This window comes from Geotrypetes seraphini, chromosome 3 (genome assembly GCF_902459505.1).
Source record: "Geotrypetes seraphini chromosome 3, aGeoSer1.1, whole genome shotgun sequence".
NCBI lineage: Eukaryota > Metazoa > Chordata > Amphibia > Gymnophiona > Dermophiidae > Geotrypetes > Geotrypetes seraphini.
Genome location: NC_047086.1, coordinates 129,234,318 through 129,261,160, shown reverse-complemented (window position 1 = coordinate 129,261,160; position 26,843 = coordinate 129,234,318). Strand labels below are relative to the sequence as shown.

Genomic DNA, 26,843 nt, shown 5'->3' with positions numbered 1-26,843 from the left:
CTTTCATTATTCAATGGAGTGGAGGAGGTAAAAGCGGATAGCGTAGCTCATTTTAAGAAAGGTTTGGACAAGTTCCTGGATGAAAAGCCCATAGTCTGTTATTGAGAAAGACAAGGAGGAAGCCACTGCTTGCCCTGTATTGGTAGCATGGAATATTGCTACACCTTGGGTTTTGGCCAGGTACTAGTGACCTGGATTGGCCACCGTGAAAATGGGCTACTGGGCTTGATGGACCATTGGTCTGACCCAGTAAGGCTATTCTTATGTTCTCACATATAGCTTTTCCGTGAATTTTGTTTAGCATTGCTCTTCCCTGTAACCAGCCTGTTTTTACCTTCTTAGCCTTGAGAACCTAAATCGATTTTATCTCACTTCCTGTCTTTCCACCTCTCTTTTAGCATCCTTTTTGCTGATATTGTTGGCTTCACACAGTTATCCTCTGCCTGCAGTGCCCAAGAGCTGGTCAAGCTGTTAAACGAACTTTTTGCCCGGTTTGATAAACTGGCAGCTGTAAGTATGGCAATCCCTTTCTTATGCTAGGTATTCAGGCTTTGCCTCTTACTGTTCAGTTGTAGAAGTAGAGTCAGTACGGCTAATATTCAAAGAGAGTTAATCAGCCAGGAAAACCCACTAACCAATTAACTTGTTTATTGACTGCTATCTGGTCATTTTCTGTGGCACTTAACTGGTTATCTTCACTGAAAATGACCAGTTAGCACCGAAATGCAAGCCAATTATGTCTGGGCATTCTGGGAGGATTTCGGGGGCGGAGTCTGGTTAGCTCCCAATATTCAGGTGCATAAATAGCATATGTACATAGCTATCTTATCTTTATGCACTAGCGAATGGCTGGTTAACTCTGAATATTGAGTTAACTTAGATGAGTGTGGCCTAAATTTTGGACTGACCTGCTGAAATTGCTTCACTTTTAAATTGATAATTATTATTGGCCTCTAAGTGTGTGATAAATAATAATAATAACATGGATCTCAGTGCTCCAGCACTACTGACTGTTGTTTCCAACTATGGGGGTCAAGGCAGCCTAATCATTTGTCCCATAGCTCTCATAGATGTGTTAGATCAGGGCTGCCCAATTCTGGTCCTTGAGATCAACTGGCAGGTCAGGTTTTCAGGATATCCACAATGAATATGCATATGATAGATTTGCCTCCACTGCCTTCTTTATATGCAGATCTCTCTCATGCATGTTCATTGTAGATATCCTGAAAATCTGGCCTGCCAGTAGATCTCGAGGACCGGAATTGGGCAGCCCTGTGTTAGATATATGCTAAATGCTAAGATGCCCATTGGAATATAATGAGTGTCTTAGCGTTTAGTGTGCTCTAACGCAGCACACACTATATCAGTTAGTGCCCCTTGATGAATTATCCCCTAATTCCACAATAACACTAAAGTGGAGGAAAAGACCCATCTGGCCACAAAATGCTACTTAGGAAAATAAATCAAAATTGCACACTCAGGGCCTGATTCTAAAAATGGCGTCCCGATTTAAGGTGGCGGTAGACATTCTACCACCATCTAATGGACCAATTGGGATGCACTTAAAAAAAAAAAAAAATCAATGCAGCGAACAACGCCTACAATGTAGGCATCATTCGCTTGCGTACTTAGGCGTTTAGGCATGCCTATAGATGCCTAAGGCCAGCGTAAGCCTGGCTTATGCCAGAAGCGGCCTTAGGCATCTATAGGCATGCCTAGGTGCTTCTGTAGGTGCAAGTCAGACTCCTTAAATGTAGGCCTGTAAAATGCTGGCCTGCATGTATGTCGCCTGTACTAAAAATAGGCGCCATTCTGGATGCAGCACCTACCGGTGATTGACACGGGGGAGGCGCCTACTGTGGCAGGGGTTGTTTCCAAAATCAGGCCCTCAGTCTTAAGTTGTGGTCCAAATATCATCACCTTAAAAGGGAAAACATTTCTGGGTGTCAGTGAATTCCCTGAACTTAATGCATCAGTAACAGTTGTTTTTTATTTTAACATTCAACCTTAAGTTATGTTGAGGCAGAATTATTTGTGTGTGATTTAAGAGAGATTGTTCTGTCACTTTCATGTGCTTTTTGAGAAATATAAAGGAGAAGTTTCGGTTCATAGACAACTCGGCGAAAGACAAAGGCGCGCGCCGACAACTGAGCGCAAGATGGAGGCGCACGCCGAAGAAAATTACAGTTTTTAGAGGCTCCGACGGGGGGGGGTTTTGTTGGGGAGCCCCCCCCAGTTTACGTAATAGAGATCGCGCCGGCGTTTTGGGGGGTTGTAACCCTCCACATTTTACTGTAAACTTAACTTTTTCCCTAAAAACAGGGAAAAAGTGAAGTTTTCAGTAAAATGTGGGGGTTACAACCCCCCACAACCCCCACAACACCCCCACAAAGCGGTGAGATCTCTATTAAGTAAAGTGGGGGGGTTCCCCCCCACACCCCCGTCGGAGCCGTAAAAACAGTAATTTTCTGCGGCGCGTGCCTCCGCACTGCGCTCAATTGTCTGCGCGCGCCTTTGTCCCGGTGCGCTTTTGACCTGACACCGAAGTTTCAAGAGCTCAGTTCAGGACCTGCATGGAAAGAGAGAGGAAGAGTAGCAGAGGACTTATTTCTTGTCTAAGGACTTGACCTACTGATTCTTTGGGACTGTAACAGTCCAGATTTAACCCTTTTCTTTATTATTTTACAGTACTGTTGGTATGCAAATACTTAATGTTTGGGAATCACAAATAAGGGTGTTTTATCATACAGTGGTTTTTGAGAAAGTGTTGCATTTGTTCTCACTTCATCTTAGACCTTGATGATTTGTCTCCCTCTCCCCACCAGGATCCTTTAACTGTTTTTGCACTGGTGAGATACTAGCATTCTCCCCTTTTTCTAAACTGCCAGTGCTTTTTTCTTTAATATAGTACTTCTTGACTGTTGATTTGATTTAATTTGTTGATATTCTAGGCTAACATTTTCTAAACTAGCATTTATGATGGGTGCTAACATTTCAAAGCTGTCGTTTGCTCTGTTCTGTTCTATTCTGTATGTTACAAATGTTTCATCTGAACTGATCGCTCATTTTTGTTCTTAAATTGTAGTACAGACTTTGTATTTTATCTGCTTTTTAAATAATAATAATAAAACATATTGAACTTTTTTTTTTTTAATCTTTATTTATTTTTAAAACTTTCAGCAAGTGTAACATAAGATAAAATCATTTTATACTTTAACATCACTTAATATACCATCGAATTCTAACTCACATCAAATATCCCCCTCCCTTATACCCAACAATTGAACATAAAAAAAATATATATATAGTGCCTCTGGGGCTATCCCCACCCCTTTAAGGAGAAGTCCAGACCTCCTAAATTACCCAGTTCCAGGAGAGACATTCTTATGAATCACCAATATACCTCAACTAGAGTTCTAAGCGATTTGCAGCAATTAAAGATTCTGGTTATAACCAGAAATTACAAGAACAGCTTCTAACATAAAAATCATAAAAACTACACATTTATAATATATCTTTCAAATAAATAAGTTTTAAGGGCTTTATGAAAATCTTATAAGAAGAGATAGATCTCAACTGCATTTTTTAAAGCATCTTACCATTTTGCTGCCAAATATGGAAAGGTCACAGAATATGTTTTACATCTAACTCCTCCAGGACTTGGAAATCTTAATCTTAATTGTCCACCAATCTTTGTTTATTATAGTAGGAAATTGCAATCAAATTAACCATATACTCAGGCATTTCTCCATGAATAATCAGAAAGACCAATGTATATACAGTAAAACCTTGGTTTGCGAGCATAATTCGTTCCAGAAGCATGCCTGTAATCCAAAGCACTCGTATATCAAAGCGAATTTCCCTATAGAAAATAATGGAAACTCAGACGATTTGTTCCACAACCCAAAAATTTTAATACAAAATACTATACGTACTCATATTGCAAGACTTTGCTCGTTTAGAACAGTCACTACACTCTTGCAGTGTCAGAGAGAGAAGAACCATTGGCTCAGTTGTAATGCGTGTATACTGTATGTATTTGTATTGCAAGACATTGCTTGTATATCAAGTTAAAATTTAATAAAATGTTTTGCTTGCCTTGCAAAACACTTGCAATCCAAGGTTTTAATGTAATTTAAAAACACCTCTTTCCTCCACTGGAAACCAATGCAATTTAAGATATAGAGGATTTGTCTTCTCGTATCTTGTTACTGAGAAAATAAGCTTTAGATTCCTGACCAGGCTATCATGGTGCATTATGGGACATGCAGTACAGATTACAAGGGGCAGGATCAGTTGATACAAATACCACACTGCCTTGGGATGTATGTTTAATACCAGAACTGGCCAAAACATCTCCCTCCTGAAACTGGATAATTTGGCAGCTCTGGAGATCAAACTACATATGCTGATGCATTAAAGCACAGTGTGTTGATCACATTAACCAGACTATCCATAGAGCACTTTGACTGCAAAAATTGATATGTACTGCCAAGATGAAGACAGAGGGTTGAATGTTGCCCAGTCTCCTGCTTAATGTGTAGGTAGCACTTTTGCCCTTTTTTTCCTAAGAAAAAACTGCTGGTCTATATAGGTCCTCAGTTAGAGAAATCTACTTCTCCGTGAAAGGAAGTTTTCAGAAAACTAAGAAAATTGCTGGTGCATAGTAATGACTGGCTGCCTGATAGAACTGGATTAAAGAGGAGCCGTGCTTGGAAAGCGGAATCAAAGGAAAGGCTGTGTTTGAATGATTCTAAATTTTACTTGCAGAAATACCACCAGTTGCGTATCAAGATCCTAGGGGACTGCTACTATTGCATCTGTGGGCTCCCTGACTACCGTGAGGATCATGCTGTCTGTTCCATCTTTATGGGGCTGGCCATGGTGGAAGCCATCTCGTAAGTACAGCAAGTTTATTAATACACTAGCTGATGCCCCGGCGTTGCGAGGGTATTTAATTATAGCAATAACACTGTAAATGGATTCAAATAAAGATACTTTATAGTGGTGAATGAAATTATTTTTTTACAGCTTAATAAAAAGTACAATATTCAAATTATAATGTGAAATATTTGACAAAATGAATACAATACAACTAACGCAAAACGTGATTATAAACAACAATTTTAGTTTCACATCCTGGAGCAAGAACATATAAATTCTTGGGTGAACCCACCCTTGAGCAAGCAACATAGAGTTGTGGGCCTCGAGACCCCCAGAACATATCACCCCAGGTAATGAGGGATCTGCATACCAAGTTTCGTTCAAATCGGTCAAGCCGTTTTTGAATTACTGTGAGAATGGCAGCTTTTTACATATTTTCCATTGACATGAATGGGTGAAATCTGATTTTCTGTTTGTTGCTCCGCCCACGTGTGCAGGTGGGTTGCGAGACCCCCAGAACATATCACCCCAGGTAGTGAGGGATCTGCATACCAAGTTTCGTTCAAATCGGTCAAGCCGTTTTTGAATTACAGTGAGAATGGCAGCTGTTTACATTTTTTCCATTGACATGAATGGGTGAAATCTGATTTTCTGTTTGTAGCTCCGCCCACGTGTGCAGGTGGGCCGCGAGACCCCCAGAACATATCACCCCAGGTAGTGAGGGATCTGCATACCAAGTTTCGTTCAAATCGGGCAAGCCGTTTTTGCGTTGGCAGCTGTTTTACATTTTTCCATTGACATGAATGGGTGAAATCTGATTTTATGTTTGTAGCTCCGCCCACATGTGCAGGTGGGCCGTGAGACCCCCAGAGCATATCACCCCAGGTAGTGAGGGATCTGCATACCAAGTTTCGTTCAAATCGGGCAAGCCGGTTATGCGGAGGCAGTTTTTACATTTTTTCCATTGACATGAATGGGTGAAATCTGATTTTCTGATTGTAGCTCCGCCCAGGTGTGCAGGTTGGCCGCGATACCCCCAGAACATATCACCCCAGGTAGTGAGGGATCTGCATACCAAGTTGCGTTCAAATCGGGCAAGCCGTTTTTGCGTTGGCAGCTGTTTTACATTGTTTCCATTGACATGAATGGGTGAAATCTGATTTTATGTTTGTAGCTCCGCCCACATGTGCAGGTGGGCCGTGAGACCCCCAGAACATATCACCCCAGGTAGTGAGGGATCGGCATACCAAGTTTCGTTCAAATCGGGCAAGCCGTTTTTGCGTTGGCAGCTCTTTACATTTTTTCCATTGACATGAATGGGTGAAATCCGATTATCTGTTTGTAGCTCCGCCCACGTGTGCAGGTGGGCCGCGAGACCCCCAGAACATATCATCCCGGGTAGTGAGGGATCTGCATACCAAGTTTCGTTCAAATCGGTCAAGCCGTTTTTGCGTGATCGCGGCACATACATACATACATCCAATTTTATATATATAGATATACACGACACCTTTAAATTCCGTCCCAGCCTCTCGACACCTTTAAATTCTGTCCCAGCCCCCCCCCCATCAATCATCACTTTTAAATTCCCCCCAGCACCGTTAAATTCTATCCCAGCCCCCCAATCAATCATCACTTTTACAAACCCCCCAGCATCATTAAATTCTGTCCCAGCCCCCCAGCACCTTTAAATTCTGACTAAACTAAACTAAACCTTAGGTTTGTATACCGCATCATCTCTACATTCGCAAAGCTCAACACGGTTAACAGAAGTTAGGGTAGAAATGAACTCCAGAGGAGGGAAGGATGAAGAAGAAATTTAGAGGACTAGAATAATCAGAGAGGGAGGAAGAGTTACATTTTTGAGAATAACCAGGTTTTCAGATGTTTACGGAAGAGTTGGAGGGAGCTCAGATTCCTAAGAGGGGAGGTAAGGTTGTTCCAGAGCTCAGTGATTCTAAAAGGAAGGGAGGAACCTAGTTTTCCTACAAGGGAGACGCCTTTTAGAGAGGGAAAGGAGAGTTTCAGTTTTTGGGTGGATCTGATGGAATTGGGGTTAGAGGAATTCCAAGAAAGAGGAATAAAGGGGGGGAGGATGCCGTGTAGGATCTTGAAAGTAAGGCAGGCACATTTGAAGTGGACTCTGGAGATTATCGGAAGCCAGTGGAGCTTGGACAAAAGCGGTGAGACGTGGTCGAATTAGCTTTTTGTGAAGATAAGCTTAGCAGCGGCATTCTGAATCCTCTGGAGTCTTTGAAGGTTTTTCTTTGCTAGGCTTAGGTAGATAGAGTTGCACTAGTCCAGTCAGGAAAGGATGGTGGCTTGGACAAGGACGACAAAGTGTTTTTGATGGAAACAGGTTCTCACTTTCCTCAGCATGTGAAGGCTGAAGAAACATTTTTTTATTAGGCAGTTGAGGTGATCATTGAAGGAAAGTGTAGAGTCAATGATGACTCCCAGAATTTTACTTGAGTATTCAAGATGCAGGGTGGGGCCAGAGGACAGAGGGATGGAGGTGGGCAGTTGGTCCAATTTTGGGCCGAGACAGAGAAGTTTTGTTTTGGATTCGTTCAGTTTTATCTGCACAGTGTGGGCCCAGGATTGAAGGTTCGATATACATGAGGATATGTTCGCAGAGAGGTTGGTGAGGTTCCGGTCGGTCTCAAGGAGGACAAAGATATCATCTGCGTAAGTGTAAAGTGTCTCAAGGGGGGAGAGATGGAGGAGTTTAAGGGAGGACATATAAATGTTGAAAAGGATAGGGGAGAGAGGTGAGCCTTGTGGGACTTCACAGATCGGGTTCCAGGGGGAGGAAGAAGTGCCCTTCATGTTGACTGTGTAGGAGTGGGAGCGTAAGAACTTCGAGAACCAGTCAAGGACTGTGGAGTTAATGCCTATCTCGGTGAGTTGGTAAAGTAGGATATCATGATGGACGACATCAAAAGCTGCAGAGAGGTCGAATTGAAGAAGGACAGCGAACTTGTTGCGAGAATGGAGATGTTGAACTTTTGAGATTAAGGAGGTCAGAAGGGATTCGGTGCTGAAGTTGAGACGGAAGCCGCATTGGTAGGGTAGCAGAATGGTGAATTTTTCAAGGTAGGAAGATAGTTGAGTGGATATGATGGATTCTAGCATCTTGGTAAGGAGAGGAATGTTTGCTATTGGACGGTAGCTGGAAGATGTAGAGGGGTCTAGATCAGATTTTTTCAGTAGTGGGGTTAAGGAAATATGGCCCATTTCTGGGGAGAATAGACCCGAATGGAGGGCGGAGTTTATGAGATTGGTAAGAGATGAGATGGCCTGAGGGGGAGTGTTCTCGTAAAGGTAGGCGGGGAATGGATCCAAGGTACAATTGCAGCTCTCCCCAATCAATCATCACTTTTACAAATCCCCCAGAACTGTTAAATTCCGTCCCGGCCCCACCAAATCAATCATCACTTTTACAGACCCCCAAGCACCTTTAAATTCCATCCCAGTCTCCCAGCACCTTTAATTTCCATTCCAGCTCCCCAGCAATACCTTTAAATTTTGGAGGTCGGTGGACGGCTACTTGCTGCTCGTCAGGGCTCGTGGTGCACAAGCGCACTAATGCCTGGGCCCGTGACACTCCCTAACTGTACCGGTCACTGGTGCTTTGTAGGGTGGCTGCCTGCTGATTACTGGCACGTCAGGTCCAGCGGCGCACAAGTGCGCTGCTGTGTTGCCGCTCGCCACTTCTGAATGGCTGCCTCAGTTCTCACCTCACAAGAACTGAGGCAGCCATTCAGAAGTGGTGCGCGCCCACAAAGCAGTGCTCTTGTGTGCCACTAGCCCCAACATGCCGGTAATCAGCAGGCAACCGCCCTGCGAAGCACCAGCGACCGGCACAGTTAGGGAATGTCACTGGTACAGGTATTAGCGTGCATGTGCACCATGGGCCCCGACGAGCAGCAGACAGCCGTCCACCGACCTCCAAAATTTACAGATACCGCTGGGGGGTAGGGGTTGGTATATTCACTTCATAAGATGCACCCTTATTTCCACCCACTTTTTGGGGGGGAAATAGTGTGTCTTATGGAGCAAAAAATATGGTAATGTCTTATTAAAGAAATTACAATTTTGCATGAGGTAAAACTCTTTATAGTTTATAAATCTTTCCTTTTGGCTAAGTCTTAATAATAATATTGCAATTTATAGCTAAAAAGACATATGATCAAGAAACTGTTTTATTTTACTTTTGTGATTAAGATAAACATATCGAGGGCCTCAAAATAGTACCTTGTGGGCCGCATGTGGTCCCCAGGCCGCGAGTTTGAGACCACTGCCCTAAACCTACTATACCCACCTGTCTACCACCCCAATAGCCCTTATGGCTGCAGTACAGTAAGTTTTGGGTGGGTTTTGGTGGGCTCACACTTTCCACCATAAATGTAATGGGAAAAGTGACTTATAGGCCTGTGTTCTCCTCTCTGTGGTTCACTGGCCTATCCACCAGGTTACTTAAGACACCTGTGTGATGCTCTAGGCTTGCCCATACCAGATACTGCTGTTTTAGAGACAGGTATGTACAGTAGTGTAGTAAGGGAGGAGGCAGAGGGTCAGTCTGCTCCGGACGCCGCCTTGGTGGGGGCACGAACACTCATCCTCCTTTCTACCCCCCCCGCTCCTTCCCAACCCCCCCCCTTGCTGCGTGCATGCGTCTCTTCCCTTCCTTTCACTCGTACTTCTTTAATTTTCCCGGCGCAAGTAGTATCACAAATTTGCTGCCCACGGTGGTGTTGACTCTCTCTGACGTCACTTCCAGGTCCCGCGCCTAGGAAGTGATGTCAGAGGGAGAGCTGGCACGACGCGGGCAGCAAGTTCTTAATGCTGCTTGCGCTGGAAAAATGAAAGAAGTACAGGGAAGGGAGGCACGCATGCTGGTAGTGGGGGAGGGGGCGGGGGAGAGCACCACCACCCCAGGTGCCATGCACCCTCGTAACGCCTCTAGGTATGTACTCTTTCATTCTGATTTTTTGGGGGTGGGAGGGGATTAATGAGCACTGGGGGAGTATGGGGGATGTCTTAACTTGATGCATGTAGTGGTCATCTGGTCGATTTGGGCACCTTTGTGGCACTTAGCCACGTCTAAAACAGGTCTAGCTCCAAAGTCTAAGTTCCATCTAGGACTTCTTGCAAAACATTTGATTATCGCTACAAAATGTCCAAATCTAACATGCCCTTAAGTACGCCCAAAGCCCGCCCACAACATGTTTCCAACATGTCCATCTCAAGTTCTGGATGCAGAGAGGCTGGGATGCCTCACTAGACATCCAGAAAGGCCGTTTTGATTATCGGCACTTGGACATCCCGGCAATTAAGACGTCCATATGCCGATTTAGGACAATTTTTGGACGTTTATGTTTTTCAATTATGAGTCCTTTGGGCTTTTACATTAATGCAGTAAATATGAAATGTAATCCCTCCCCTCGGCCTCAATAAGTCTTTTATTATTCTGTTATTCCAACAATGTGATGCAAAAAATTGTCTTTTAAACACAGCAACTTGACCAAACCATTAATGTACCCGGTGGTATAAGAAAGCCACTGCTTTGTTTCTGAGCACAATATGAAAAGTGGGGGCAATTGATGAGAGTACTTATATATAATGTCTGTTTGCTGTTTTGACTGTTGATTTCTGTATCAGTTTTGAAAAAGAAAAAAAAAAAAAAAAGAAAATCCCCAGTGATTGCAGAGTTGTTAATTGAACTTGATAGCTGTTGACATAAACTCACAAACAATTAAACCCATTAGGGAGCTACCATCGGGAAATAATGTGGTATTTAACCACATCAGCCATTCATTCAACTAGACTTTCAGTAGGCCTGCATGCCAACAGCCGCAACTAACTAAAAATAACAGCAGTGGAATTATATATAAATGAGTTGATACCAGCAGATATAATTTATATTAGCTCTGTTCAAAACAGTGAGTCAGAAGTAGAAGTATCCTATCATAACCTGATAGGTGTGATGTGAAAACCAATTATACGCCACATCTTTCAGTCCAGTTTCATAAAAACGGTCTAGTCAAAGAGCATGGTGCACAGCATCAGATGTGGAGCTTAGACCTGACTGAAAAAGCAAAGTGCCTTTCCTAGAATTTAAATGCCAAACAGTATCCTTCAGCAATGCCAAGAGAACTGTTGTGGCACACCTGTAAGGAGGGGACAGACTGCTCTGACTGCTCTTTTCTCCTCTCTGCCCTCCGAGTACCTCTTTAAATGGGTGGTGGTGTGAGCAGCATCTGTCACTTGCTGCTCACTCCACCCTCTGCTTCCCTCTGATGTCACTTCCTAGTCACGGGACCAGGACATGACATCAGAAGGGAGCCGAGGCTAGCGCAAGCACCAAGTAGAAAATTCTTTAAGAGGTACGCGGGGGTTCTGAGCGGAGAGATCAGGTTGTGGGGAAGAAGCACTAAGAGGTGAAGAAAGAGATGGAAGAGATAGGAGGGGTGAGACTAAGAAGAAAAAGAAAACGTAAGAAAAAGCAACTGCAAGATCATTTAAAAATTTTGTGTTGGTGGTTCAAATCAATCAGCTGCGCCTTTACAACTGAGCGAGCCCAAGTGTCACTGAGTATGAGATGTATTATTAATTGGGCTGGGTACGTTTTGGGTAGCTACTGGTATTTGCTCTTTTCTTCCAACCTTGCAGTCACTGGGGGTAAAGATGGAATACCATAAACTGAAAATTTCCCTTTTAAAACTTACTTTCTCTTGGCAGCTCTGATTTTGAGAGGAGCTGTGGTCAGAGATTGAACCAAGGGAGAATGGAAAGTATCACTGTTCCCATTCCTCAGAATAATTTAAAATAATTCCCCCATTACATTACATGATAGTAGAAATGGTGGGGGCACTGGGCTATGTGAGCCTAAAGAAGTAGGACAGCAGCTGCAGCAGGAAAAGTGGCAGGAGACCATTGGCGGTACTGGGGGTGGGGGAGAAGGAACATGCTGCCTCACTAACTGTGTGTTTCCTGGTTTGGCTTCCTGGATGGCTTCTTGCTTAATTGCTGAATCCTTGCTCCATTCTTTGCTCTTGATAAAACTCTGCCACCACTTCCCAGGTCTCATTTGAGCTCCTTGAAATTGGATGTTGTTCCTTAGCCACCGGAGCAATATCCTGCAGGCAGCTCAGAACACAGTGGCATAGTATGAGTACCTACTCCTGTGCCATGGGCTGCTAAAACATGTTCTCCCACTCAGCATGTAATCTATGAGGTTTCAAACTGGACTTCCGGAGCTCAGGGTGAGCATGTGGCAAAGAATCTGATGCGGAACAGGAAGAGAACTATTAAACTCCCTGCCCCCAAATATAAAACATCAAATTATACCAATGCAGGAGGAGTAGGGAGGGAGAAGGACCAGGAGGAGCAAGGAGGAGGAAGAAATTAGGGGAAATGAAAAAAAATTAGGGGAATAGAGTGTGGTGTAGATGGGCTGAGGGATGAGAGGAACTGGTTGGAGAAAGTGCTATGAATGGCTTGAATGGAGAGTGGGAAAAAGATTGATGTTGATAAGCTGCAAAGGGGAAAAGAGAGTAGCAGAACCCTAAACTTTGATATGACCACATTACCTGCCCTGCTCTTGACATTTAGATACAGACTGGGCACTCATAATCAGATTTATTTTGTTTTTACTTTTTTTATTTTTTTTTTTCCTTTTCTGATAGAGGGGAAATTTGTTATGAGTTGAGCACCTCTAATCATTTTCAAAAGTTGCCAGTCATTTTCCCTGTGAAATGTTTAATGTTTATTGCTTGTAAAACATGCTTGTTATACCATAGTTTATATTTCCAAGTCACGGCGGTTTACACAACTAAAATTCAAAAGTAAAGAAGAGAGCGCCAAAAAAAGGAGAGCAAACACTTACGCCAGCAATCTAAAGCTCATGGGAAGGGAAAAGAAATAGGGGCTCCTTCTCAAGTCCCAAGCAACCTGGACACCAAACAGCACTCTGGCCCTGATCTTATAAAAAAAAAACACCTAAAGTTAGGTGCCTAAATTGGCATACCTAGCCAATTTAGGCACCTAACTTAATTATTTGATTAGATTCATTTACACTGATAAGCTTAATTGGCTCAATAATTGGCTTAGATTAAAGTGTTTGTTTTTTTTAAATTAATTATCCATTTGTTACATAAATAACAAATTACAGGTATATAGATTCAAGCAGAAGAATTGTAAAATAAAAATAAAACCTTCTTAAATCATGTTATAGTCAACATTATTGAGGCTGTCAAACTCCCAAGAGGACTAAGAAAACATTTCAAACATCTTAATACATTTTGAACAGGCATAATCTTTTATTTCATTTAAGAACATAAAATTAACCTTACTTGGTCAGACCAATGGTCCATCAAGCCCAGTAGCCGGTTCTCACGGTGGCCAATCCAGGTCCCTAGTACCTGACCAAAACCCAAGGAGTAGCAATATTCCATGCTACCAATACAGTGCAAGCAGTGGCTTCCCCCATGTCTTTCTCAATAACGGACCATGGACTTTTCCTCCAGAAACTTGTCCAAACCTTTCTTAATGCCAGCTACATTATCCACTCTTACCACATCCACTGGCAATGCATTCCAGAGCTTAACTATTCTCTGAGTGAAAAAAAATTTCCTTTTGGTTTTAAGAGTATTTCCCTGTAACTTCATCGAGTGTCCCCTAGTCTTTGTAATTTTTGACGGAGTGAAAAATTGATCCACTTGTACCCGTTCTACTCCACTCAGGATTTTGTAGACTTCAATTATATCTCCCCTCAGCCGTCTCTTTTCCAAGCTGAAAAGTCCTAACCGTTTTAGTCTTTCCTCATATGAGAGGAGTTCCATCCCCTTTACCATCTTGGTCGCTCTTCTTTGAATCTTTTCTAGCACCACTATATCTTTCTTGAGATAAGGAGACCAAAATTGAACGCAATACTCCAAATGAGGTCGCACCATGTAGCGATACAGGAGAATTATGACATTCTTAGTTTTGTTAACCATCCCTTTTTTAATAATTTCCAGCATCCTATTTGCTTTTTTGGCTGCCGCCGCACATTGGCCAGAAGGTTTCATCGTATTGTCTACAATGACACCCAGATCCTTTTCATGGGCACTAATCCCCAAAGTGGATCCTAGCATCCGGTAACTGTGATTCAGGTTATTCTTCCCAAAGTGCATCACTTTGCATTTGTTCACATTAAATTTCATCTGCCACTTGGACGCCCAGTCTTCCAGTTTCCTAAGATCCGCCTGCAATTTTTCCACAATCCGCATACATTTTAACGACTTTGAACAGTTTAGTGTCATCTGCAAATTTAATCACCTCACTCGTCGTTCCAATTTCCAGATCATTGAAGATTAAAGTTAATTGCTAGTTAGGCGCCTAACATCGGGTAGGCACCTAGCCTGAGCTGTGTAATAGAAAGTGAGCATGCTTAAGGGTGGATCTTGAGCATGTTTTCCATGTAGGTGCCTAAAATGTACTTAGGCGCTGGTATTTAGGCCACAAAATGAGGATAACATTGGGGAAATTGAACTGGAAACTGATGCTGAAGAAAAACCAGATATTTCAAAAGCAGAAGACAGAGCAGCAATTAAAGCTTTATTGAAAAACAAGTCACCTGATATCAACAGTATTCCAATTGAATTAATTAAAGGCTCAGAAGGCGCTATCATAGTCCTCACTCAACTATGTCAATAGATTTGGAAGGAGAAAACATGGCCAACTGATTGGAAAAGATCACTGTTCAAACCTATACCGAAGAAAGGTGATGCCAAGGATTGTAACAACTACAGAATGATTGCATTAATTCCACATGCCAGCAAAATATTGCTGAAAATAATACAATGGAGACTACAATCATTTTTTGAGCAAAAACTACCCGAAGTTCAGTTTGGTTTCAGAAAAGGTCGAGGAACAAGAGACATTATTGCCAATGTTAAATGGATATTGGAGAAGAGCAAAGAATACCAAAAGCCCCTATGTTTTGACTACAGCAAAGCTTTTGACTATGTGGATCAAAGTAAACTTTGGAGAACTCTAGCACAAATGGGAATACCCAAACACATAATTCAGCTGATAAAGAGCCTCTACAAAAATCAAGAAAATGGAGTGAGAACAGAATATGGCAACACTGATTGGTTTCCAATAAAATGTGGTGTCAGGTAAGGATACACCTTGTCACCTTACCTGATCAACCTTTACAGCCATCTTCAGAAGCTATTTTCAGAAAAGCAAATCTTCAGAAAAGCAAATTTGGAAGAAAAGAGTGTTGGTTTCAATGATGGTGGTGAAATTTAAACAACCTGCGCTATGCATAAGCTGGTCGTGTAGTCAGGAAAGCAAAGATGCAAATGGAAGAAAAAATAGCTGACATGGTAAAACGGGGAGACAAGACATTTTTTAGATATATTAGCATAGAAACATGCTGGCAGATAAAGGCCAAATGGTCCAGTTAGTCTACTTATCCGCAGTAACCATTATCTTTTCTCTCTCTGAGAGATCCCACATACCTATCCCAGACCCTCTTGAATTCAGACACAGTCTTTGTCTCCATCACCTCTTCTGGGAGACTGTTCTATGCATCTACCACCCTTTCTGTAAAAATGTATTTCCTTAGATTACTCCGGAGCCTATCACCTCTTAACTTCATAGAAACACAGAAAATGACGGCAGAAAAGGGCCACGGCCCATCTAGTCTGCCCACACCAATGACCCACCCTCTAACTACGCCCATGAAGTGATCCACATGCCAATCCCATCTTTTCTTAAAGTCTGGCACGCTGCTGGCCTCAATTACCTGTTGTGGAAGATTATTCCAGCGATCAACCACCCTTTTGGTGAAGAAATATTTTCTAGTGTCGCCATGGAATTTCCATCCCCTGATTTTCAGCGGATGCCCTCTGGTTACCGTGGGTCCTTTAAGAAAAAAGAGATCTTCTTCTGCTTTGATACAGCCCGTGACATATTTGAACGTCTCAATCATGTCTCCTCTCTCTCTGCGTTCCTCAAGTGAGTATAGCTGTAACTTGACCAGCCGTTCCTCATACAGAAGGTCCTTGAGTCCTGCGACCATCCTGGTGGCCATACGCTGAACCGACTCAACTCTCAGCACATCCTTTTGGTAATGTGGTCTCCAGAATACACAGTATTCTAGATGGGGTCTTACCATGGATCTGTACAGCGGCATTATCACCTCGGGCTTACGGCTGACGAAACTTCTACTGATACAGCCCATGATTTGTCTGGCCCTGGATGAAGCTTTCTCCACTTGATCGGCAGACTTCATGTCTTCGCTAATGATCACCCCCAAGTCGCGTTCTACCACTGTCCTTGCTAGGATCTCACCTAGGTCCTGCATGGATTTTTCCCGCCAAGGTGCATGACCTTGCATTTTTTGACATTGAAACTTAGTTGCCAAATCTCTGACCAATGTTCCAATGTTCATTGCAGAGTTTCCTTTCAAATGAAAGAGAGTCGACTCATAAGCATTTATATTACGTAGGTATTTAAACATCTCTGTCATATCACCCCTCTCCCGTCTGTCCTCCAGATTGAGATCTTTAAGTCTGTCCCCATACATTTCATGACAAAGATCACACACCATTTTAGTAGTCTTTAGGTGCAGCCTCCAGAATTGTACACAGTATTCTAAATGAGGTCTCATCAAAGTCTTATACAGGGGCACCAATACCTACTTTTTCCTACTGGCCATACCTCTTCCTATGTACCCTAGCATCCTTCTAGCTTTTGCTGTCACCTTTTCAACCTTTTTAGCCACCTTAAGATCATCACATACAATCACACCCAAGTCCCGTTCTTCTGTTGTGCACATAAGTTTTTCACCCCACTAAACTGTACCATTCCCTCGGGTTTTTGCACCCAAATGCATGACAGTGCATTTCTTAGCATTAAATTTTAGCTGCCAAATTTCAGACCATTCTTCAAGCTTCGCCAAGTCTTTCTTCATGTCTACTCTATTGCAGATTTTGGTATCATCCGCAAAGAGGCAAATCTTACCTGACAACTCTTCAGCAATATCGTTTATAAAAATGTTAAAAAGAACAGGCCCAAGAACAGAACCTTGAGGCACACCACTGGTTACATCCCTTTCCTCAGAGCGATCTCCATTGATCACTACCCCGAGGGTAAATTCTACTCTCCTGAACAAACTACTGATAATTCAAAACACGGCGATCAAATATTCAAACCCAAAAAAGATTCAAACTAAAAAAGATTTGACTCCGTTTCACTTAAGTATAAGAATTTACATTGGCTACCCATCAAAACTCACATCACCTTCAAACTATCATGCATAACCACTCATAGTCTTAGTCATCAAATCCTGGTCAGTATTAACCAGAAAACAAGAATCGCTTCAGCTACTCCTTCAATCTCACAATGGGGTTAAATACAAATGCACATTTGACTCGCTTTTCACTTATATTGGTACCGAGACCTGGAACAACCTCCCAACTGATGACAGGATGGAAACATTCTACTACAGATTCTGGAAAAAAATTGAAACTCTCTTCTTTGAAAGTATACACACCGTAGACAACTAACTCAAAATACTTAATGACACTAAATCCCATACTTAAGTGTTATACCAGTACATAGAACCTCTATTCTCCCTTCATAATTCTCCCCTCCTCAGACAACTATAATTTAACATAAACATTCTGTAATTACTTACACTTCTCCCTCCGTATTTGCGGTTTCAGCAACCGTGGTTTCGATTATTTGAAATTTTTAGCTTGCTGGCTCCTCCCCCAAATTACATCAGCTTGCATAGAGAAATCGCTGATTCCAAGCGTTTACAGAGAAAAGCGCTGATTCCCAGCATTTTCTTCACCATGTTTTGCCTCTCCTTCAGAAACAGGCCAGGTCTCCCACCATGTTATTCGTGGTTTCACCATATTCACGATGGTTTTTAATAGAAAACAGCGAATAACATATGAAAAATTTATTTGTGGTTTTTCTGTATTTGCGGTTCTGTTAATCCCCTATCACAGCAAATACGGACGGAGAAGAATATATTGTAAGCTGCCTTGAACCTGTGTAGATATAGTGCAACTCAGAAATACTAGATTAGATTAGATGTAACTGTTAGCACTTACTTTATCGAAATACCCTTCATGGATATATGTACCAAATCTTTTTTTCTCATATCTCTGGAGCTTCCTGAGTTGTCAGCTAATTTTTTGTTTTGCCTATGCACAATCCCTGGACTTTAGAATGAGAAAATAGAAAACCAACAATGCTATATATATTTTATTTCTTACAACATAAGAACATAAGAACTGCCGCTGCTGGGTCAGACCAGTGGTCCATTGTACCCAGCAGTCTGCTCCCGCGGTGGCCCCCAGGTCAAAGACCAGCGTCCTAACTGAGACCAGCCCTACCTGTGTACGTTCTAGTTACACAGGAGCTTGTCTAACTTTGTCTTGAATCCCTGGATGGTGTTTTCCCCTATGACAGCCTCCGGAAGAGCGTTCCAGTTTCCCACCACTCGCTGGGTGAAAAAGAACTTCCTTACGTTTGTATGGAATTTATCCCCTTTTAACTTTAGAGAGTGCCCTCTCGTTCTCCCTACCTTGGAGAGGGTGAACAACCTGTCTTATCTACTAAGGGGTCCTTTTACAAAGGTGGTGTAGTGGTTTAACACGTGGAATACCGTGCGTTAAACCGCCTGCCGCACTAGTACCTAACGCCTCCATTGACGAGGCGTTAGGATTTTAGGCTGCCGCGGGGGTTAGTGTGTGATGAAATGTCCGATGCACTAACCCCCGTAGCGCGCCTTGATAAAATGAGCCCTAAGTCTATTCCCTTCATTATCTTGAAGGTTTCGATCATGTCCCCTCTCTGTCTGCATTACATTCCTATAATCCTCTTCGCCCCTGCCCAACACCCCAGGATTTTCCTTCACCCACTCATGAATTGTTTCCTTTTGCTGCCCTGTGAAATGCCCCTGTCTATATTTGCTACAGACCATAACAGCCTGAAGTAGGCCTTCTTTGTTAGTGCTTTCAAACTGGGCTAACTTCCTTGGCCACTAATAATGCTGCATGAATACATTTCCTTTGGAAATCTGAAAGCCTTGGGTGATCATCAGATCCTTATCAATACCCAACACTATCATTTATAAGACTAGTGTCTCTATAACATGATGAACTGTGATCCGTGAGTTTGGTCTGTGCTTCATTTGCCATAAGGGGACTTCATATGATTCCTGTTTTCTGTCATAATGTTCATTATAGCTGTAATTACAAAGTTGTAATTGTATGATGTGTTTCCTATGTTCACAAATAAAGCTTGTTTAAAAAAGAATGTTAGAGCCTCACACAAAAGCTTTACTAATTAAACTGAAGGCGTCTGGGGATTAGAAGACATTGTAACCAGATTCTGTAAACAGCTCCAAAAGTTAGGAACTGGTAGGTGCCTAGATTGTGCCTACAGGCACCTAACTTAATTGCATTAATTGGCTTTAATTGGCCCGGTAATTGATTGCGCCATCTAAAACTGATTAATAACTCATTAAAAAAAGTTAGGCTCCAGTATGTGCTGGAATTGTACCTACAGCATAGCGGCTAGTGGCACTTAAGATCAAAGTAGGTGTGGTTAAGGGGCGGAGATGACCTTAAGCTCCACTAGGCACGATTCTCCTGAAAAATTAGGCACCAGAAATGTAGGCCTTTAAAAACCTGACCTACATTACCGGCACCTAAGGTTTTGTTTAGACGCTGGTAGCCACGATTCTGTGATTGACACGCGGCCAGAGCCATTTTTCTAGGCGCCGGCTGATTTAGGTGCCGCTTACAGAATCCGGTCCTGTGTGTTATTTCTTCATTAGCACGATGTGCTGCCATTTTTCCACTAGAGATTATGGCCAAGTGGATGCTGTCAGGTAGTCAGGCAGAAGAGCCCCTCACCTTGAGATACAAACAGAACAACAAGAAAAGGCAAGGTGGATGTCTTTTCAACCAATAATGAAGTCTTTATTCAAAACTAAAGGTCCCAACAAGGATCCCAGTTTCGGCATTTAGAAGACGATGAATAGCAACATATAACATACTAGCTTTATAGCCCGTTACATTAACGGGTGCTAGAATATATGTGTGTGTGTCTGTTTTTATTTTTTTCTCTCTCTGTCTCCTTAGCTGCTTTCTTTATTTCTGTCTTTCTTTGTTTTGGCTGTCCACCACCACCCCTTGCGTGTTCTCCCTGTCCATTCTCCCTTCCTTTTACCTCCCCTGTGTCCATCACCACCCATTCACTGCTCCCCTTATCCAGCAGCAGCCCTTCTCCCTTTGTTTTACCTCCCCCCTGTCCATCAGCACCTCTTCCTTCTCCCCCTGTCCAGCAGTAGGCCTCCCTTCCTTTCTTCCCCCCATCCATCAGCACCTCTTCCTGCTCCCCCTGTGCAGCAGTAGACCTCCCTTCCTTTTTACCCCCTGTCCATCAGCACCTCTTCTTGCTCCCCCTGTCCAGCAGTAGGCCTCCCTTCCTTTCCCCACCCCCCACCAGAGCAGAATCTCCCCTCTGTCTATCCCCCCAACAGTCCAACATCTCCCTTCTCTCTATCTCCTATCAATCCATCATCTCACCTCTGTCTCTTCCTGTCAGCCACTGCCGTTCACCATGTGGTCGATCCGCTGCCGATAGGTGGGGTCCAGCTCCGAGCAGCGGGAGCAGCGCCACCAGCAGCAGCGCCGCCATCGGGAGCCCTTCTCAAGGGGGGCGTGGCTGGCTGCTGAGGAGCTTCGGGGGCTGCTGAGACAGCAGAGATGGAGCGGCCGAGCTGAACTGGCTTCCCCCCCCCTCCTCCCTGGTGCCAGCGCCGCTCTCCCTCTCAGCGGGTCGGGCTGGAAAAATAGGAGACTGTTGTGTGGTGACCTATAAGTGCGCATGCGCACTCTTGTGGCCACATCACGACGGATCAGGGAACATGGCTTTAGAGTGCGCATGCGCGCTTACCATTTTATTATTATAGATAAAATGAATGGTATTGGTAAAAACATATAAAATATAAATGGTAAAAACATTTAAAATATAAAAATGAATGGTATTGGTAAAAAAAGAAATTGTGATTATAAAACCAATAAAAACACAAGGAAGAACAAATGGAAGCATAAGGCATTGCTTGAAAGATAAAAATCAATGACACAAAGCTGTTGATGCAATATAATATTTGACTGGTAAAATCAAGAGCACAAATACATATGACAGCAGTGAAGGAACATATTAAGATCATAAAATGTTACATAGAAACAAATTGCATATAGATAACATTAGAATAAAAATAAATAGTATTAAAAAATCTAATCATAAGAGCAACTACAGGTGTATATAAAAACATATAAAGGAAGAAATAAAATCGTAGGGCATTGTATGAGATATAACTGTTAAAAGAAAAAGAAGCAAATCTGTGGATGCAGCACAATGACCAATCAGAAAGAACAACATAAATAAATGTAGGGCCAGTTACAACAGAGGAATGCCAAATATACAATGTGACAAATGCAAGTGGACGCTGTACCACAGGAAGCTAAAGGGTTAAGTGAAGTTCTGGTTATGTGTAAAGTTTCCCGCAAGTCTTATGCTTATTTGTCTTCTTTTCCAAAGCTATGTGAGAGAGAAAACAAAAACTGATGTGGACATGCGTGTGGGTGTGCACACTGGCACTGTGATCGGGGGAGTCCTGGGGCAGAAGCGCTGGCAGTATGATGTATGGTCTACGGATGTCACATTGGCCAACAAGATGGAGGCAGGGGGAATCCCAGGGTAAGTGCTTCATGGATATATGTCTCCTTCTCTTTTAAGCTGGAGTCTCAGGTTTATCTCTCATGCTAGGATTAATCACCAGGGTTAAGAGTGCAGTTGCACTCTGTGTAGTGCTGCCCCACAAAGATAATGCTTGCAAACAGTGCTAAGGACATGGCTGTAGTTTTGGAAGTCCTGTGTATTCAGCGACACAGAATAGAATACAACTAGGTGTCGCCAGTGGCATAGCAAGGGGGGTTGGACTGCCCCGGGTGCTGCCTTGATGGGGCGCCAGTACTTCTCCTCCTCTCTGCCCACCCACCTCTTCAAAATCTTTGGTGGCAGCAAGTAGCATCTCCTAGCTGCTGCTGGCACCAGCCTGAGCTCTCCTCCTGACATTGCTTCCTGGCCAGGCCCCTTTTTCAGGTTTGTGCACTAGTCACGTAACACTTTGTACAATGTGCCCACCAAGTTGTACACATAAGTTTTAATTCTTCTTTAGATTAAGAACACGTTACATTTTAATTAGTGCCAATTAACATCAATTATGAGGTGTTAATTGCCAATTATCAATTAGGCTTGTTAGACAATTAAGTTCTGCACTCAAATCAGCTGTGTGCACCAATTTGCACACGCAACTTACGGTGCCATATATAGAATTGGGGGATGGGGCAATTCTATAAATCCCAATGCAGCGTGAATGCACCAATGCTATAATAGCATCAAGGCACCCTGATTCCATTACAGGCAGTCCCCAGGTTAAGAACGAGTTACATTTGTAAAGCTGTTCTTAAGTCGGATTTATATGTAACTCAGAGCTTGTAGATTTTAAGATTCTTCTGCTTTCCTGTGCTCCCAGGTGAGAAAAGGGCCAACTGCTCCTACCAGTGTTCCCTTTAAGGTACAGCATGCACAACCACACGCTGTTCTTAATCTGTTATAGGAGAAGTGTAGGAGTCTATTCCACTGGAAATAATACTCAGTGAAATCAAATGAAGCCTCAACTACGTTCTTAAGTACGAGTCATACTTAAGTTAGGCGTCTGTAACTTGGGGACTGCCTGTATAGAATATTAGTATAAACCCTACAGGGACCCCAAGAGGCATGTCCATTTACGCCAAGTCAATGGCAGTCATTCGTGGGTGCACCTAGTTAAGCCAATGAACCGACACAACTTATAGCAGGGATCTCAAAGTCCCTCCTTGAGGGCCGCAATCCAGTTGGATTTTCAGGATTTCCCCAATGAATATGCATTGAAAGCAGTGCAGGCACATAGATCTCATGCATATTCATTAGGGAAATCCTGAAAATCCGACTGGATTACGGCCCTCAAGGAGGGACTTTGAGACCCCTGACTTATAGTATTTTATAAGCTGCACACATTAATAGTTGATATACCCATTTCCTGCTAATACTCCCACCATGTGAATGCCTCCTTCACAATAGCACAGTATGCCACTTAAATGCAAGCTTACAGAATACTACTCTGGGCAGAAAATGGTGCTTATTCTGCATTTGTAACTACACATTTGTAACTGCACATGTAACTACAGGTTAAGCTCAAGCCTTTACACCTGCTCTGTGGCTGACGTAAGTGTTCATTCCTAAATTAATTACTGTACGAAACTCGTTTATGTCTTTCTAACCTGTTATGCTAGTGTTCTATAAAGGAAAGTAGGCATCACATAGGTGTCCTCAAGTTGTGTGAAATATGCAGAATTGCGCTCCACATCTCTTCCCCCTTGCTATTTCTCTTATATTTTTGATGGGTTTTACAAACCCATCAATCCATTCTTGCGACCTGAGCATCAAGAAAAAATCTTTCTCTAATTTTACTAAATAGCAGAGAACTTAAATGTGGGCTTTTGGAATAGGAAGTACAGTTTTTGTTTTTGAAAACAGGACATCAGGTACTTAATGCCAGAATTGTTGTCCTGAATACAGGCATGCAGTATCACCTGCTCATTTGTAGTGGAACATGGACGTGACGTGCCACGGCATCGGGGGAAGAATGAAGAATAACAAAGTGCCTCTCTAAGCAAAGCCATCAGAAACAGAAACACTGACTGTAGTTTCCTCTGTGACTGTGAAATCTGTTTTGACCAATTAGCTTTAGCTTTTTACTCAGAAGAATATAATGCGGTTTTGATGACAATCTTAGCCCTCATTATTTGCTTCTGCATGTAGTTATTTCCGCTTATGCTTTTAGCTCAAATAATCCTTCATCCAGATTGCTGTAAAGTTCCCTTATTTAGTGCTTTATTTATTTTGCAAAAGGCCCTCAGAGTTTAAGCAAGCCTTCCAATCATCAATTACTGGTAGAGGCCTAGAAATTTTGAAAGCTATTAGCAAGGGGTCATGTGAAGAGTATATACCCATTGAATTGACTGTCTTTCAAGGGCCAGAACAAGTCATCTCTGCAGGAAAGGGGTCGCTTCTAAGGAAGCATTTTGTTATTCTCTGCTGGAAACTGATCAACTCATACCTTATGGCATGAATCAGAAGGCTACCCCACTTAAAAGCAAGGTATTGTGTTTGCTTTGTTAATATGCTTGTTTCTCTACCTGTTTCAGAAGACAGTTCACACTTTCTGCTTTGACCAGCTTGGTGGGAGGGGTCCAGATTTACCTGGACATGTCCTCTTTTTAAAGGACTGTCTAAGCATCCGGACGGTTTTTTCAGAACCTGGCACTTTGTCTGAGTTTTGAAAACCATTGAGCTCGGGGTTGCGTCTGGAAGACATCTGCCCCTGTGTGGACGCAACGTGATGATATCATGTGCATGTGCGTGACATCATCGTGTCGCATCTGCGCATGGGTAAATACCCTCCAGACGCAGCCCCAAAGAGATGTGGTTTGTATGGGGCAGGGGTTGGGGGTGTGGAATAGGGCAAGGCTATGAGTGGAATGGGGTGGAGCCATGTGTGGAATGGGGTGGGGCTGTGGGCAGGATGGGGCGAGGCCACACATCCTCTTTTTTTGAGGACAAAATCTGGCAACCCTAGGGAGGGGTATCCTAATTGAAGACTCATGGTCAAGTCTTCTGTATACGTGAGGAGACAGGGTTCAAGATGTTGAGGCTGAAGAACAGTGATGGAAGTTTAGATGTAAGGGATTGGGAAGCTGGGAGGGAGGGTGGAATGAAAGTCTATGTTTTCTGGATTGAAGCTATCGCAGACCCGGTGACAATGGGTTTTCTTCTAATAGTCTTGTTTTTGTTAGCCAGTCAAATACGACACATAAATGACTAGTATAGAGGCACTGAGATGTTGTCAGTCACTGCTGTGGAGACCCAATTCCAACCAGCAGTGCACTTTAGCGCCATCCTACATGCACCTTCGGGTCGGCTACAAGTAAAATTTAAAGATTATTTTGTTGAAACCTCTTTGAATCACTTGGAAATAGACATGTCATTGCTTAGCCTTATCATCAACGATAACTCCTTACATAGCTATTCGTAACAATTCGAAGTTTCAGCTCGGAATGGACAACAAAACTTTTCTTGAGCGGGTAAGAAAGGCATACAGTACCTAAACCAAGTGCTGGCTGAGGATGGAGTTATGAAGCCCTTGACAGAACTGGAAAAAGAATACAATATCAGAAAAGTGGACTATTATGCATATCAACAACTGTGTCACTATGTCTACTTATTGCCAAAAGAACATTTGATGGAAGAAGTGCAGGAAAGTCTGACCACCTTATATACTTTTGGTTCTCAACGTAAGGTGCCTCTCCGCTATCATCATGTTGCTATACAGGAAGCTGTGCCCCAAGTTTCCTTCAAAGTGTTTGCGGAGAGTTGGTCAGATGACTTACAATTTATTATAATTTAGGACCTGATGCAATCTTGTGTGAAACAACAGAATAGGATCACAGAAGGGGCATTACTGTGGAAAATACAGTATAAATTCTTGCATATCTCCACATATATCCGCGAAGGGCATACTTAACATCTATTCAGCAACATGTCCGAAGTGCAAAGTGCCTGGAACGACCCTGGGCCACATGTTCTGAGCATGTCCCAGAGTTCAGGAGTTTTATAATATAATTTTAAAGTTTATTATGCAACAATGGAGGTGGAAGGTAGAAGACACGCCTAATTTACTATTTGGAGAATATAGTAATTCAAAGCCAGGACCCAGGAATATAGTAATTCAAAGCCAGGCTTTGAATTACTATATTCTCCAAATAGTAAATTAACTGTTTTTTTAACAAGATAGTGCTTATCACAAAGAAAGTGATTCTCCTTCATTAGATAACACCCGAAGCGCCCTCGATGAGTGCTTGGCATGTGCGAATGATACACCTACTGAAGTTGGAAAGGCAGGGTATCAGGGGGATCTCCTCTGTTAGAGGTATGCAATTTCAGATGTGGGAGCCATTTTGAATCACTTTAGCGCACACAGCAAGAAGTAGAATATTGAACTTTCCTTCTCTTTCTTTGCAAAGAACTCAATCTGGTGGGCCCTTGGGTGGGTTGTCCATGGTGGACTTCCTCTGAGGGAGGAAGACCTGGCTCTTCCCTTTTGCTTAAGGTTTTGCACGTCCCTCCAAACTCTCAAGCTCAAATGCAATTAGGCTACTTGTTCAGAATAGACCTCTGGAGTAGGGACTCAGAAATTTTCCTTCTGCAGCTGCATAAAGAAGTACATTTTGACAATACAGGGACACATTTTCTTCATCTCTGTTGGATTTCTCTATCCTTGTCCCATCCCCACGAGCTCTGTCTGTCTCTATCCTATTCCTGCAAGATCTGTTCTCATCTGCACAAGCCTCAAACACTTTAAAATCATAAGTGTTTGAGGCTTGTGCGGTTAAAGCAGAGCTTGCAGGAATGGGACAGGATCTGGAACAGAACTCGCGGGAGGGGACGGGGATATTGAGATCCTGTGGGGTAGGGACAAAGTTGTCCCCATGTCATTCTCTGAATTGGAGTTCTGCTGTCTATGTTATAATTGACCATAGTATATGAGGAGATTATCCAATAAATTTCCTTTTTTTTAATAATTATACATGTTTAATTTTGTATTTCTCCATCCATAAAGTGGATTTTTGGACATTAGTAGAGCAATTCTATAACCTAGACACTAACATTTATATACATGTTGTGCACATAAATATTTAGAATGCTAACATATACATGTATATGTGCACACTTATGCAAGAACAGTCAGACCTCAGTTTGCGAGTAACGCA

At 42.7% G+C, this 26,843-nt stretch overlaps 1 protein-coding gene across 1 annotated transcript in view; it reads left to right on the top strand.

The window, feature by feature from the left end:
• ADCY3 (adenylate cyclase 3) overlaps positions 1–26,843 on the top strand; it is a 267,206-nt gene that overhangs the window by 153,751 nt on the left and 86,612 nt on the right. Inside the window, exons 4-6 of the mRNA XM_033937148.1 lie at positions 399–510; positions 4,771–4,898; positions 21,511–21,669. Of these exons, the coding sequence (XP_033793039.1) occupies positions 399–510; positions 4,771–4,898; positions 21,511–21,669 (399 nt within the window). The remainder of the gene's footprint in view (positions 1–398; positions 511–4,770; positions 4,899–21,510; positions 21,670–26,843) is intronic.